Source organism: Mchenga conophoros, linkage group LG19 (genome assembly GCF_057382185.1).
Source record: "Mchenga conophoros isolate Kocher_MC1m ecotype Shallow Benthic linkage group LG19, M_conophoros_male_GT1.1, whole genome shotgun sequence".
Taxonomy (NCBI): Eukaryota; Metazoa; Chordata; class Actinopteri; order Cichliformes; family Cichlidae; genus Mchenga; species Mchenga conophoros.
Window position 1 is genome coordinate 11664878 of NC_140544.1, and position 15438 is coordinate 11680315.

A 15438-nucleotide genomic window follows, 5' to 3' on the forward strand; every position below is an offset into this window, starting at 1 on the left:
TTTGTTCTATTTAATTTCAAATAATGTTTAACAAGAAAAAACTGCAAACATGAACGCAATTTTTTCTCACTCTTGACTACCTGAAGCCTTTCATTGAACTACCAAATAAACAGCTCTTTCTGGCCAGACACGTGGCAGCACTTTTGCTATAATTTTGTTTGTATTTAACAAATATGCAGGCGTAAGTATGGAAGCCCGTTTCCGCCACTAAAAAAAAGGATCCATAACTCAAAATTTCGAGTTATTTTCTCAAAATTTCGACATATTAACTCGAAATTTCGATTTATTAACTCAAAATTTTGAATAAAGTAACTCGAATTTTCGAGTTAGCGCTGCCAATCAGTAATCTACGTGAATGACGTCATTTCCTCGTTACCCGGAAGCTGAAGCCCTCAGCTACAAATGCTACAGCTAAGCTACCAGTATTACATCCAGTCGTGAATGCACAGATTGCTTTGTGTTTTCAGCCTGGCTTCACAAATGATGAAATCCTTGCGTTATTAGCTGAATCACATGGTGTTACTATCAGCAAACGTACTCGCGAAAGCGCCAATTTGTTGGGATCCGTTTTTGAGTGCGCGTTCCTCTGCGCCATATGCTTCCGAGTAACAAGAAAGCGACCTCATTCACGTATATTTTTGATTGGCAGAGCTAACTCGAAATTTTGAGTTATATTTCTCGAAATATCGACTTATGGATACTAGCTTTTTTGTTTTTATTTAGTGGCGGAAACGGGCTTCCATACATAAGCGTACACATTAGTTTTTGAGTCAAGTGAAAATTGTTTTCTTTCCAAATAAATCTCTCACTGAACTAACACAGCCTTCAACATGTTTGCACTCTGTTACCTCGGACAGGTCCGCGGCTCCGCGGTAAGGAGACCTCCGGCTAATACTTCGGGTTCCGTGTCGGGCTCGTAGCCGGGAACTCACTTTACTGTCTGGGTCAACTTTGCTAGCGAGAGGCAGAAAGAAGCGTTGAAAGGCTGCTCCAGCAGAACTTTATTGTTTTGGAGAAAAACACGAACACAGTGTACAGTCGAGTCTTAATAGCTTACTTCCAACTGGGCTGTCAGGCTCTCTGTTTGGCTGCAGTGGTTATTATTATATTTACATGCTTCCAGCTCCCGTTTCTGCTCGGTAGCAACTCCTCGCGCTCACACACGGAGGGGCGCACGTTCTCCCTGCAGCGAGGACTACACCGCCCATGGGGCTACAGTCTTAAAGGGCCATGTCTGTAACACGCTGGTCATATTGCCTTCTAATTAAATCATTTTTCGAATAATAATTTTTAAAACTATTTCTTCATATCAACATCCGGGCTGCAAGTAGAGGTGACGTGGGCCTCGTGTCATTATTCAGGAAGAAAACGAGTGAAAAGTCCACCCTGTGATTCTGTAGCCTGCAGAATCTCTCTCAGCTGCAATAACTTGAAGTCATGGTTCTCACTCCACGAGCCGGTGTCCACCAGGCTTTAGCTGTCAGACGGATTTCTTCACATTTGACTCTGGAGTACTTTGGTATCCAGAGGAGTTTGTGGTCAACCCAACAAACTGCTGGGTGCCCAGATCATCAGCCCTCCACCACCGTGCTGACAGCCGGTCTGAGGTGTTTGTGCTGAGTTTGGTTTTGTGCTTCATGGACGAGCGTCTCCACTTCGCTCTCGTCTGTCCAAAGGACATTGCTCCAGAGGTCTTTTGGTTTCTTAAGATGTAATTTTGCAAACCTAAGCCATGCTGCCGTGTTCTTTATTGAGCCCTTATAAACAAGCCAAACATGTTCAGTCCTTTCTTAATCATATTATTAACTTGAACCTTTAACATGCTATCTGAGGCCTGTAAAGTCTGAAATGGAGCTCTTGGGATGCATTTCCCCAGCTTTTTTAATGTTTACACTTGTGAATAATCTTTCTCACTGTGGAATGATGAACTTTAAATTGTTTTGGAAATGGTTTCACATGCCTTGAGAATTGATGGGAAGGTCCTCTAAGATCATTGCTGATGTCTTTCCTCCTTTGGCACTGAGCTAACACACAGCTCAGAGGTGCTCACACCGATGCAGCACCCTCGCAACTCCCATGGAAGCAGTAAAGGTGTGCTTTATGATGTCGTCAAGGACAAAACCTTAGAATTAAAAAGATGATGTACTTTCTTCTCTTTTTTCTGTCGTACGTGAACAGGAACAAAGAAAATGAACATCTGAATAAACCGAAAGAACTGATCACAAATGCTTGTATCGATTTCACGAAAATGTTATTTGCTGTATTTATTATTGTGAAATCAGACTGCAGCATATTCCATGATACCTTGTTTTTTAATTCAGATATTTGCTGCTGAGGTGGTAGGGATTTCTACATGAATGGTCTATTGCTAGAATACTTCACACACCTGGAAAAATGTTCAAAAGTACAACAAGTCGGCTTTCTTTGATAAAAACAAGAATAAATACAAGAATTTGATATTTTAAAGAATATAAATAATAAGGTACAACTGCAGCAGGCCTTTGACTTTGACATTATAAAGTAATAGATTTATGACTGTGTGGTATTCTGTGGGGGATTTGGAAAGAAGACAAAGAAGGTGCTATTCCTGATCCCAGAGCTGTTTCAGGAGCTTTGACTTTATGTTGAATTTGAAATATACTGATCCTAGCGCTACTTTCAGCCTTCAAACTCTCCATCAGGTCTACACGTTCTAACATCTACGAGTGCTGCAGTCTGTCCATGAAACACATTACCAGGTTTGATCACATGCCACGTACCACCACCATCACCCCTCGCTCCGGCCTCATTCTGGTGAGTCTGGAATTTCCTCTTTTTTTATACTTGACACCGTCTGCTCCGTCTCTTGTGCACACTTGTGAGTGACGCCTCCGACTCTCAGGAGGGAATCTGCTTCTCACCAAACAAACAGGCAGACAATGAGGAGGCCTTCAGGGCTAATTACCAGCTAGCTGCTGCTTGGAAACGGCAAGGAGGGGTGGTTAAAAAGAGTGGGGGTTAAAAGGGCCCGGGGTGGGGAACAAACAGCGACTGTTTATTCATGTGTGGGCAGGTAGACGCACACTCACTATCCTCCTTAATGGAAACAATGAAGCTTGTTTTGGCGGTTTAAGAAGCAGGTGTCACATCTGCAGGAAGAAGCTGAGTCAGCCTTTAATAAGCAGCTTTTATAAGGTCGTCTTTCTCAAATGATGACAGACCCGTGAATGGAGGCAACACCCGGCGCATGAGAGTAAAACAAATACAGAAGGCCTGCAGTGTGTTAAGGCTGCACGAATGTGTGTGTCACACACCTCGTGTCGCTGCAGACGAGTGCAGAAAAACGAGAGGCGGCTTCATAATGAGAAAACCGATCTGGGATTTGGTTAAAGAGTGCGTACGACATTTTAACGGGCTCACCCTCATGTGTGCACCACTAATGTCAGAGTGATGGGGGCTGCATCCAGTACCTGCCTGTCTTTCCTGATACACATCTCCCAGTTTCCCCCATTCTCAGGCACAATGTGCTGCGCTGTCAAACAGCCCGCTCCCTGCTTGCTCAGCATCTTCCGCCTCATCCCTATTGCATACTCCCCAAGCACACATATATGCATATTCGTTGTCTGTGTTAGCAGATTTAATAAGCTCCCCATCACCCAGCACAACACTGTGCCTGCTGTGAGCCATGGTTGGACAAAAAACAAAACAGAGAGGGGGAATCAGGTGTTTGTGGATTGTAATTGCCTCCATGACAACTCTCATTTTCCTATAGTCCTCCTTCTGTTCCCAACAGTGGCGCCCTTTAACATCCCCTGCCCCGATGACCCCACGTTCACCCTTCGAGAAATGCAGAGACAGCTGAAGACGAGAAGTAGAAGCACCAGCAGAGCTCGTGTAATCGCTTCAAGGCAGCCACTTTTAGCAGATACATGATCTGTTTACATGCACCTATGTTTACTGATATTTGTGTGTTTTGAAGTGAGGGTACGGGCAGGAAAGATAGGACCGCTGACAGCGTGCACGGAGGTAAGAGCTGCTCGCATCCTAAACGGCGAGGCCCGTGTCTCTGCCCCGGTGTGTTTGCACCAAGTCGTCACACTGACAGCTCCAGCACGCACACACACAGACACATACAAAGGATGTGAGTATAGAAAGGTCTTCAGTGACGAGCGTTTAACCCCCCCCCATCACACACACCTCTTCAGTATGCAAATACACACTGACTTGGCGCAAACAGGCGCTCTCTCCTCCTCTCAGCAGTCTTGGGGGGAAAAAACAGACTGCTTGCCATCAAATTTCTGTTCATCTCGAGAGAATGACACAAAAAAGTCTCATCAAAAAATGAGACAAAATGTTCCGTGAGAGGGAATCATCAGCCTTATCTAAATGTGATACATCTGAATTTACTGAATATCTTTTATTTCCAGGCTGTCTCAGTCCAGGTGAGGCTGATGGGTACAATTGCACAGACGTTTCTATCACGACGCGAGCTGTCAGCATCAAATGTGTCCGAGTAAACAGCACGAACACATAACCGTTCATCCAATTTGCAAAGTACTGACGTGCAGTCACCCGAGGCCGTGTTTTGTCTCTCTCATGATGAATTCCATCACAGCCTCGGCGTCGTACTTTCAACTTTTCCTTCTTTAAAAGCTATAAAACACAAACCCCCACCTCCCCTGTGGCTCTGCACATTAAAATTCATGCTTAAAAGAACAGAAAGCTAAAACCCGAAGAGCTTTGCTTATACCTGTATGCTGCAAGTACAGGCACTGCTGATGTGGCCTTGAGCGAATCTCCTCACCAACATCCAGCTCCGGTGCTGCTCTAACTGCACGCACACTTCCTGTGGCACAGTGGGACAGCTGTATGACTTTGCTCTTTTGCAGCGAGCCCAAGTTCCTGGGTGAGGAGAACTTTGGACGCCTCCCAGTCTAGGAGTGTCTGCTGGCCCTGATAACGGGAAGCCGGGCGGGCAGTGGCTTCTTGAAAGCAGAGGAAAAGTTATGCGCACTCCCACAGAGCTGAGTAATTACTGTGGCTGCAGACTGTGAGCTGAGATAGGGGATTCCTCTCCTGCATAACTAGGTGGATGGGAGATAGATGGCTCTCTCTCTTGCTCTGACTCCATCTCTGGTGCTCATGAATTTGTGCGAGTGGTCACACCAGCAGAGACGCTCTGGCTCTCTGCATCTGGCACAGGCTGCACAGTGAGTGAATATGATATCTGGGTATCTGGCCATGGCAGATAAAGGCTCATTTTAGTCTGGAGGCTTTAGGAGGCCTAATCAATAGCTTTAATCAATTAAGAATGCAGCAACTGGGAAGCTGCAGAAATCAGCCAAGTCTCACACTAAAAAGACCTCATTCCATTTATCACAACACGTCTGTATTGATCCCAAAAAGGTATGGAATGAGTTCATTTCAAGGACCTGGCACAATGAAGGTCCCGTATGGATCAGTGGTTTCCTTCGCCCGTATCCTTACATCAAGGTTACTGTTGTTTCAAAGGAGGGGGATTTATGTAGAGATATTTTGCCACGGTGCTGTTGAGATGGTGAAGAACAGAAGGTAAGAGAGGTGAGCACTGCAGATTTTGAGCCGTCACACTCAAAGAATCCGGTCTGCACTGAGCACAGTAAGGCCGGCGCACTGACAAGTGCTGCAGCACCACACTGACCCCAAATGGCCAGACGGAGTAATGGCACTGCTATAATACTAAGGCAGCAGGAGCACCATAGCGGTTGTGAAAATGGACCCCCAGTGTATCGCGTAATTGCTGAGAAATCCTCTTTATAGAACAAATTAGGGCTTGAAGTTTAGCCATTATTAGGGTAGGAAATGTTTATGATTCTCCCACAACACAGTAAAAAGCCTTTTACAAGCCAAAAGCTAGCACTGTGTCTAATTAACTTCCTCACAGCAGGGAACTTCTGTGTATCTGACCTGCAGTCAAAACCACACATTAGCGCTTCTGCCAGGGTACAAACTGGAAATGTACCATTATTCCATGCCATTACAGTTTAGTATTTAAACTTTTCCATCTGCTGCCCTCAGGGAGAAGGTACAGGTCTATACAGGCCAGAACATCCAGACTGGCCAACAGCCTGTATCCACAGGCTGTGAGGCTCCTGAACTCTCTGCCCCCCTCTCACGGACAATAACCATATCCAACTTCTTAATAGCAATGAACTGGTCTGCATTGGTGCATCATATCTTTATTCTCTTCCCCCTCCTGCCCCCCCCTCTTTCTTAAATAGATAACTATCATATCTGATATCATATCTCACAGTACAATAATATTGAATGGGTTGCATTGTTGTATTTTGTCATGTTTCTCAGGTCTTTGTCTGAATTTCTACGAACATTATTGCTAAGGATTGTCTTATTGCATTGGAGTCACACTGGGTTAAATATGTACACTTGGGTTTTAAGGGGTATTTATTATTTTCTTCTTTTTTTTGGGTTGTATGGAAGCCCCAAACGCAATTTCATTGTTCTTGACAATGACAATAAATAAATAAATACTAAATACAGTTTTGGTGCCCATGCTGGGCTAAAAGGTAAAGGTCAGGCAAAGAATTTATATGCAGTATGAAGTGCGCATGGGTTGGCACAGTAAACGGCATTAGACTCAGATCGGAGGCAGGTGGGACAGCGTGCAGAGAAAGGAAACCTCACATAGGCTAGTATCCTAAATCATACCCGGGACCTATTTGAAAGCTGCAGTTCCTAAATAAATCACACTACAGTTGTGGCATGCCCTTTACCCAGCCATAGACATGTAACTGAAGCTGCTTGACCTCCGTCCAGCGAATATTTATTTTTATTGTTGTGAATGGAAGACCTAGCCAACTGTTGTGCACATGTGTGTCTGTTTGAGTACAGATAGCCATTGATTGAAAGTTCCAGGCTGTCTAATCTTTCTTTCGGGAGGTCAGCAGGAAGATGGACCTGGCTGACTGCCCAGGCTTTGGGAGGCAGGTGGGAGCTAGAACTTTATGGACTGAGTCATAGACACACAACTGGATATTCTTACCAGAACTCGGGTCTCTACATGCAATCTATTTTTGTTGACTATTGTTTGGACTAAGAGACTAAGCTTAAGTGGAGGTAGAGACATTAAGCAGCACACTGCACTGCTCTTGTCCACCATTTCTCTATAACAATAAAAAGTGCTGAGATGGTGCCAGGAGACACGCTGATGGAGGCGATTGTTTTAATGAATCCTCCAGCTCGTGTTTTTTCGGAACCTAGTGAGGCCATAAATGAGCGCAGAGGAGCTGGGTGCTAGTGCGTGCTGAGTAAGCACATCGACCAGATGTAGCAGCCAGCTCTCCGGCAGGGTGGGGGTATTTTAGCCGGCCTTCTTTATTAGTTTCCTTTTGTTGTGTGGATTTTTTTAAATTATAAAAAATATAAAGGGCAGCAGGTCTCGTGTGGCGTCTGCTTGGATGTCTGTGTTGCAGTGTGGAATTCGCCTTTGTCCAGTCTGTCGGGTCTCAAAATGCTATTTTGGTATTTTGGTTCTCTAAACTGATTTTTGTGATAAAAACAGCTGTGAAGAACTCAATTTATATGATTTACTCAGTTTAAATGACTAACACGCATGAAACTATTTGTCTTAGCTTCATGCACGTGTTGGATCCATCACGGGTTGTGGTCACGTGACCAAACCCAGGTGAGTTCCTACTGTTTGATGAAGAGCGGGTGGGTGGTGCTTGAAATGTTACAGACTATTGAGATGCAATCCAATCCCGTGAATTGGACTATTAATCCCAAAATAATGATTCTGGTCAGCCTGAATGGGAATTCATGACAGTAAGGAGTGAAAGTCTGATGCACCTTGAACTTTTATTCAACATCACAACTCCTGTAGTAGACATTTGGTCTGAGAGAACAGCAGACTATGGATATCTAGAGGTACGTCTCAACAGAAAACCACTACAGGTATGAAATGAACAAGAGAAGACAGAAGGTTAAAACATGGCTACAGGCCTGCATGCACAGAACGATGGAGGATATATTGTTCTCTAGGTAGGCGCTGCACAAACGGCGCAGCCACCGTTCAAACTGTAGGTCAGTCAATTCTGTGCAGGGAGCGTTCTTTTCAGTGAGCTGTCTAAAGCAGAGTTGCACGCACAGTCTGATGTACATCGCACAGTAGTGTTGGATAGCATCGTGAACGACAAATCCAGTCAAAAAGGCACAATCCCATCCTCAACAGTCACCCAGCAAAAAGCTTAGGGAAACATACAGGCTGAAGTCCTCAGACTAAAAAAACTACAAGTCCCACGGTTGCATCCAACAAAGTGCTCTGTGGATGGATGGTATAGCAGCAACTTGAGTTACAAGAACATCAAATCGACCGAAGTGACAGCACACAGTGTGTGTGTGTGTGTGCGCGCACGAGTCTGTAAAGCATTTTCCACTGGTCCTGGGTCAGAAAACAGTCCTAAAGCAAGTGTTTTAAACAGACAAAGCATGTTTATTTCAAACTAAAACAATATGCAGCCGACATCAGAACATCCCTCTGCTCCTTTTTCTTTTTCTTCCCCCGGGCATGTAATGTTCTGTTTGTGTTCACTGGATAATTAGAAACAAATTACAGACATTTATTTTGGGGATACAACATTTTCATGTTTTCTATTTAAAATGCTCATTTTTTTTTCCAATTATAAGCAGCTGTTCTGGTTTTAATGTATGGAGGCCATTTGTTCTGCTCAGGAGAAAAAAAAAAGAAGAAGAAAAAAAAGCATTGCAAGACACCACAAAAGCATTCATTGAAAACTTTGCAGTAGCATTTTAAAAGAAGAGGAGACAGAAATTGGGCCAACAGCTGCCATTTTCAAGTATATCAATCCGTTGTCGAACAGCCAGGATTTCTTACTCTCTTCCATAGGAAGGTCAAAGCTAAATTTCCCCATATACAATTGAAACATTTTGGCAGGCAATTTGATAAAATTCACCAAGCTCATAATTAAAATGGGTGGTGTGGCATTACAACTTAAAAAAAAGGAAAAAAGGAAATAAAATACAAACAAAAGTCTCTAACCATAAATCAGCTAATGAGCCTTCTATTTAAGTACACTGGTTTCTGTGAGGATAAAATCATTTGTTATCAGACAGTGTGAGTCAGTATTCGTCATGTCCCGTGTGGTGGTGGTAGTTTGCTGACATGAGTACAGAGAAGAAGAGACAACTTTACAAAATGATCTTTTACCTACTGAGTGATGATTATGTCCCCTCAGTGTCTGTGACAGTGTCTACCACTGGCAGACTTGCAGCATCCTCCACGGGCTCACTCTGATCATTGTCCAGCTCAGGTCCACTGACCCCCGGCGGTTGGGGAGAGGAGGGTCTCTCTTGTGACTCCTCCTCATCCTTCTGTCCACTTTTCTGCTCCTCCGCAGAGTGAGTCGTATCTTCGGGGGGGCTGGCAGCTTGTGTGAAGGCCATGGATGAGTCCTGGGACGATGCCTCAGCAGGTGGTGAGGCATGGCTAGGGGTTTCACTGTCAGAAGAAGCAGTGGTCTGAGAGGCGGACTGGGCTATAGGCTGGGATGGTGAATCTGTGCGTGGAGAAGTCTCTGGTTGTGGCGACGACTCTGACTTTGGAGGCGCCTCAGTCAATGTGCTCTGACCTTCGCCGTCAGATGACGGGTCGTGCGAAAGCGTCGAGGGTGTCGGCTGTGCCTGGGGGGCCTCGGATGGAGTTGGGATTTCTGACTCAGGCTCGGGCACGGCTGCTTGGTTCTGTGATGGAGGAGGAGACCTGATCTGAAGTTGAGGCGCTGCCTGATTAAGACCCAGCAGAGGGAGCTTGCCCTGAGCTTGAGGCAAAAGCGGGGGCTGGAATCGTGGCTGAATCTGAGGGTTCAGTTTAAGCGGAGCAAGCACTTTGCCTTGGTTCAGTGTCAGGTTAGGATTGAGAGGTGGAGTTGGTAGAAGAGGTGTGGGCAGAGGGAGAAGGGGTGCTGAGCCTCCACGTTCGCGGTCTCTCTCTTTGTCGTGGTCTCGCTCGCGTTCGTGTTCTCTGGTGCGGTCGCGGCCCCTGTCTCTCTCGCGCTCCCTCTCGCGGCTGCGGCGGTTACCATTCATCTCCCTCCTGAAGTCAAAATCTCTTTCATCTCTATCTCTTTGCCTGTCCCATGGGCGTCTTCTTTCATCTAGGTCTTGATGGAGCTCGCTCTCAAAAGGAGCTGCGGCATTACCACTACGGTTCCAAGCCTGTGGCCCCCCAACAGCTCCAGCATTTACAGAAACACCGGCTGCTGTCCCGGGACGGTTATCAAAGCGGCTGGGGAAGTTCTGCCCAGGTGTGGGACCAGCCTCCGGGAAGCCCTTTGGACCACCTGGGGCCTGGGGGCCTCCTCGCATGCCATCACGTTCATCAAAGTCCCCTCTGGCTTGGTTCCAGCGGTTATCGGGTGTAAACCCTGCAAGGGCCTGCAGACGGCCTACGAGGCTTGATCTGGCTGGCTGAGTACCTGGGGTCTGGAGCAAAGGTGGTCTCACGCCTGCTCCTGATCCTGCAAGGGGCTCCCTATGCTCTGGGGGAGGGGTCCGCAGCAGACCCGTGCTCTGCTTTTCCATCGGAGGAAAGCGGTAGTCCTGGTCTTTGCCCTCGTCAGCTCCAGAGGACGACTCATCTTCTGTTTTGGATACATTTTCACTGGTTATGTTGGGGGGCCGGTGGAAGGGGTCCAGTTGAGGGAAGGGAGCCCTGGGGCGGGATTGAGCTTGGATTGGACTGTCTAGGAGGCCAGGGGTTTGCTGGGCATGGGCCTGCTGCATGAGCAGCGGGAAGCGAGCAGCGGCTCCGGGTTGGAGCAGGTTGGGGCGCACATCCAAAGGCAGCAGGCCGGGCATCCTCTGCCCACTCAGTCCAGACTGATGCAGGGGGTGGGTGAGGGAAGCTGTAGGGTGCATGCCCAGCAGACCCATTCCACTGCGGACAGCATTCTGCATGCCTGGAGATGAACACAAGTGCAGACAGAATTGTTAAAAAAAGGAGACATAAAAATGAATACTAGAAATAAAACTATTCAAACACATTAACGATGTGTCACCTTGCAGTGTGAGCTCTGCAGTAGCATCCATGCCCTCTGCAGACTGTGTTTTCTCATTAGCAGCCTGCTGAGTTTGCACTCCCACTGGGTTGAACACGCCAGCTCCTGGGATAGCCGAGGGCATGAAGCTACCTGGGATGGTGCTTGTTGGAGGAATCATAGCACCGAATGGTGAATCCTTGACAGCATCTTGGCTGGAGCCCACTGAAGGCTGAACCAGAGCTACAGGTAAAAAAAACAAAACAAAAACATATTTAAACCTGACAGTCTAATAGGGAGCTCCACTTTCAAACTCACATCCATGTACTGGTCATAGGTGAAGCATATAGATACTCACAGGCAGATGCTGAGGCCATTCCTGCTGTCTGAGCAGCCTGCATGAAACCTGGACAAGAAAGAATCATTTGTGTAAGCTGGTCAATTTTTCTTGGCCTCATCTTTTTACAACACGTGCATCATTTACCTGGCGGAGGTTGTGAGGCATTGAAGCTTGCCCTTATGAAGGGTGGCGGCGGCCCATAACCTGGCGGAGGTATGCCCATGGTGACAGGGAAGGCAGGAGGCACCAAACCGACCGCACTGGGAACTGCCTGTGCAACCGGAAGCTGAATACGAGGGATATAAGACTGTGTAAACAAAACGCTGTTAAAAGAAAAATAGTGTAACCTCCCAAGTTTTATGATACACAAATCCCTTAACACATTTCAGCAACTCAAAGTTTCTTAATGGTTTACAACAGTGTAGCTAAACTAATCAGAATCAAATCATGGAGGTGTACTCCTTTTACAGTTTACAGGCAGACTGTACCTGCACTGGCATCATGGTAACCTGCTGGTTGAAGGTCTCGGTTTGGGTGTTAGATGCTGCTGTAGTCTCAGTGCTTACTGGCTGACTTGCAGCTTCCTTGGCTTGTTCAGTATTCTTGGCAGCTTCCCACTCTGCAGACACAGACCAAAAAAAAAACAAAAAACAAATACTGTTCAATTATTTGTTTGGATTAAGGAGTTCAGTTCTTTCTTTCCAACTCAATCTTATTCCTCACCGAGTTTTCCAGTGGATAATAAATAAAGGGAATGGAGCAGAGAGTAAATTCACTTAGATGATGAAATGCCAAGATTTGTCTGCCTGGATAACTGTTTTGTTTTCATCATTTGTGCACAAACTCGCATGTTTGTCCTGCTTTTATTTCAACAAACACCGCCACAGAATTAACAGAGCCTGAGTCTGTGCCAAAGAAAGGCTCCTTTCCTCTTACCGTCATTGACAGTCTCCTGGTCGATGATTCCTCCTTCGGCAAAGCCATCCAGGTCATCCAGCTTTACCTTCTCCCAAGGTATGTACGTGACACCCAGGTCCACATCCCAAAACTGCTTGTACTCCTGCTTTACACCTTTGTTCAGAGCCCACGCAATCTGGATCAAAGACGCACAAAAGGTCAAGATAACAGATTATTATTATTGTTTTTTAATAGTAGCTTCCTGTAATATACAACCATGTGCACCTAAATCTAAAGCTTCACCGTGTAGAACGAACAAAGAACACAATGGAATAAACTGTATAGGTAATGTGGACCTTGATGATTTTGGAGCCAATCTTAAACGTGCCGGTGCTGAGCTTCTGACGGGCACGGTATGCATCCTGCCTGTGGACCATACAGATGTAGGCACAACCTCTGGGAGGGATCATCTGCAGAGAGACACGAGGACAGGGGAGGTTAAAGAGAGCAAAAGAGTGTAGCGGAGAATACTGGCAGATTTGTGTGTCTGGTGAAAGAAGGATAGTAACACAGGCATTTAAAAAACACACAGGACAGATCATTAGGAACAGCTACAGTAATGACAGGCTGGGGCACCGTCATTACGTTTCTTGTTAAGAGATCAAAACTACACACTGCAAGAAAATTAGAGGGTAAAGGAGGGAGAGGTCTGCTTACATTGATGGACTCAATCTGGCCAAACTCTTCAAACAGATTGGTGAGGTCTTGCTGAGTGGCCTTTTTATCCACCTGGCCCACCCACAGAGTTGTGCTGCACACTAGGTAACGAGATGGGGAAAAAAATAATGGGACTTTTACTCATCAGGGGAAAAAAAAGGTTTGCAGGTGGTAAACTTAAAATATTTAACAGAACAGAACAATGACTTCCTCTTACCACTGAGAGTCTTGGACCGTATGGGAGGAAGTCCTTTCTTTTGCCGCTCCTTCTCTCGTTCTCGGGCGCGTCTCTCACTAGAATAAGACCGCGAGGACTTCCTCTTGCGATCTCTAGAGCGTGACCGCGACCGTTTTCGATGCTTCCGTTTCCGTGAGCCGGAGCGCGACCTAGACCGTCTCCTCTTTGGAGACCTGGGGAGAAACAATGCCAAACCTTTTGGGAATTCTCTCCATACTGACTTTTTGTCATGCTAATATTAAACCCTGAGCATGTTCCTTTTAAACATCAAACCCATGTATCAAAAGTCAAACCAACCTGGAGCGTGACCTTGACCTTGTTCTAGACCGTGTGTTCAAGGTCTTCTTCTCTTCAGCCTCAAAGATTTCCTCTTCCATCCCATCCGGGCCTTCATCTAGATCCATGTCCTAGAAAACCCATGGGTAATTTCAGGTAAAGCCCATCTCTAGAGCTAACTAATCATTTAATGTAGTCCTGCTTTTAGACATGCATTTCTTTCCAAATATTAAGTGCATACACCAACCTCTAAGTTAGTGTAAAGTTGCAGTAATGGCCCACGGGCATACCTGCTGCTGGTTGTCTATGGAGTCGTCGATCTTATTCTCTGGCTCTGGAAGCTGAGGCTGGCTGCTGCTCTGAGCATTCGAAACGGAGTTCTCTTGCCCAAAGATCGAGTCCTGCCCTTCTATGTTCATTGCCTGCAAAAAAATGCAGAATGCAAGTTGTAGCAAATCATAAATCCAGAACAAACATAATGTTGAACAAGAAGGCCGCTCTGTGTGTGTGTGCTCTACCTTCTGCTGATGCTCCAGCAGCTGCTTCTGAAACTGCTCCAGGTTTTGCTGTTGAAGTTGCTCAGCCAACTGATGGAAGAGGGAGCTGTTAATGGGCTCCGACACCATGGGCCTGGAAGCAGTCAGCAGCGTGATTAGACACAAACTCTCAGGTGGAAGCAGCAGAATCACTATTAATGAAGGACTAAAACAAACGTCAAACACACTGAACTCACAGTTGAGATGTTGAGCTGTCCTTTTTAGATTCTTCATTACGCTCTGAATCGTTCCCAAAGTCAAAAGGACCCAAAAGTTTCTGCAACAGAAACAAAATGTGAGTAGAAGTAAAGAGAATTCAAATGAAGCAAGGATGCATGCCTTCAACAACATCCATGCACACAAGACCTTTGACTGTTTACATACAAAATTCCACTAACTTTGTGTTTTAACTCTTTTATAGATTTCTGTTTCATTTCTTTCTCGCTGGCCAATGAATTCTTACAAAAAGAAAAGTGTTTTTTGTTTCAATGAATGCAAATGTTTTTGCAAATACAAAACTCCAATAAAACCGAGATGTGCATATATACATGGACCCAACTCAAAAACATAACGCCTCCAGCTCTGGCTGCCACAGAAGCATAAAAATAAACTCACAGCTGCTGACTGCAGCATTACCTTATTAAAAGAGGAGACCCTCTGCTCCAGGGGGTTGAGGCTGTTGGCAGTAGCTGCCGCAGTGAGCTGAGCTGTCAGAGCTTGCAACTGCACCACTAGGCCAGCATCCAAGGCCTGCAGCAGGGACGGTTGGGGCTTCTGCTGCTGCATCTGCAGACTCTGCACCAGCTGCTGGAGCTGTAACAGGCGACAACAAAGTAAGTTAAACACCTTCTTACTCCGACAGCTACACATGCTGCTCTGATGTAAACACTTTTTGGGAGGATGTGTTCACTTACCTGTTGTCCCTGGGGACTCTGCAAGATCTGGGCCACAGCAGCCACAGTGTCGGTGTTGGTAATCTGCGAAGCCCAGTCAGGCAGACCCTGCACTATGTTGGCTGGAGTGGCCGGTGTAGCCGGGGTCCCTGGATACACAGAGAGAATCACAAGGTTGCCGTGTTCAGATATGTTAAACACCACAGTAGCAGTGATTAGAAGAGCAAATCTGAACTTTAATGTGCTTCTACTGACCGGGTGTAGTGTTGTTGACCGGGGCAGCACTGCTGGGCATGACGGGTGTGACACTGGGAGGAGGAATCCCCGCTGCCATATCCAACAGAGGCTGAATGATGTCACTCTTGAAAACCGCATTCTTTTGCCACAGATTCAGGACTCTCACAATCTTACTCTGGAATTTGGATGACACAAAAACAATAAGACAAATTATTTGCTCAAAAACCTTCTCTCAGACACATGATCTTTAAATATTTTTGTGACCGATCACACA

At 46.0% G+C, this 15438-nt stretch overlaps 1 protein-coding gene across 6 annotated transcripts in view; it reads right to left on the bottom strand.

Moving 5' to 3' along the window:
• The window catches only part of scaf8 (SR-related CTD-associated factor 8), a 68006-nt gene that overhangs the window by 34669 nt on the left and 17899 nt on the right, over window positions 1–15438 (bottom strand). For 2 of the 6 annotated variants that reach the window (XR_014889867.1, XM_085256193.1), the window contains exons 5-20: window positions 15183–15339; window positions 14949–15076; window positions 14671–14847; window positions 14232–14311; window positions 14017–14128; window positions 13789–13920; window positions 13520–13629; window positions 13202–13395; window positions 12985–13085; window positions 12624–12737; window positions 12307–12463; window positions 11859–11989; window positions 11515–11677; window positions 11389–11436; window positions 11052–11273; window positions 9203–10952 (exon numbers count right to left, since the gene is read on the bottom strand). Coding sequence is in view for 5 of the 6 variants with exons in the window: in XM_085256193.1 (XP_085112319.1) it covers window positions 9217–10952; window positions 11052–11273; window positions 11389–11436; window positions 11515–11677; window positions 11859–11989; window positions 12307–12463; window positions 12624–12737; window positions 12985–13085; window positions 13202–13395; window positions 13520–13629; window positions 13789–13920; window positions 14017–14128; window positions 14232–14311; window positions 14671–14847; window positions 14949–15076; window positions 15183–15339 (3762 nt within the window). In the remaining variant the exon portion in view is untranslated. Of the gene's footprint in view, window positions 1–8446; window positions 10953–11051; window positions 11274–11388; window positions 11437–11514; window positions 11678–11858; window positions 11990–12306; window positions 12464–12623; window positions 12738–12984; window positions 13086–13201; window positions 13396–13519; window positions 13630–13788; window positions 13921–14016; window positions 14129–14231; window positions 14312–14670; window positions 14848–14948; window positions 15077–15182; window positions 15340–15438 lie in introns of those variants that run through there. The other 4 variants (XM_085256191.1, XM_085256195.1, XM_085256192.1 and 1 more) reach the window with 3 other exon arrangements.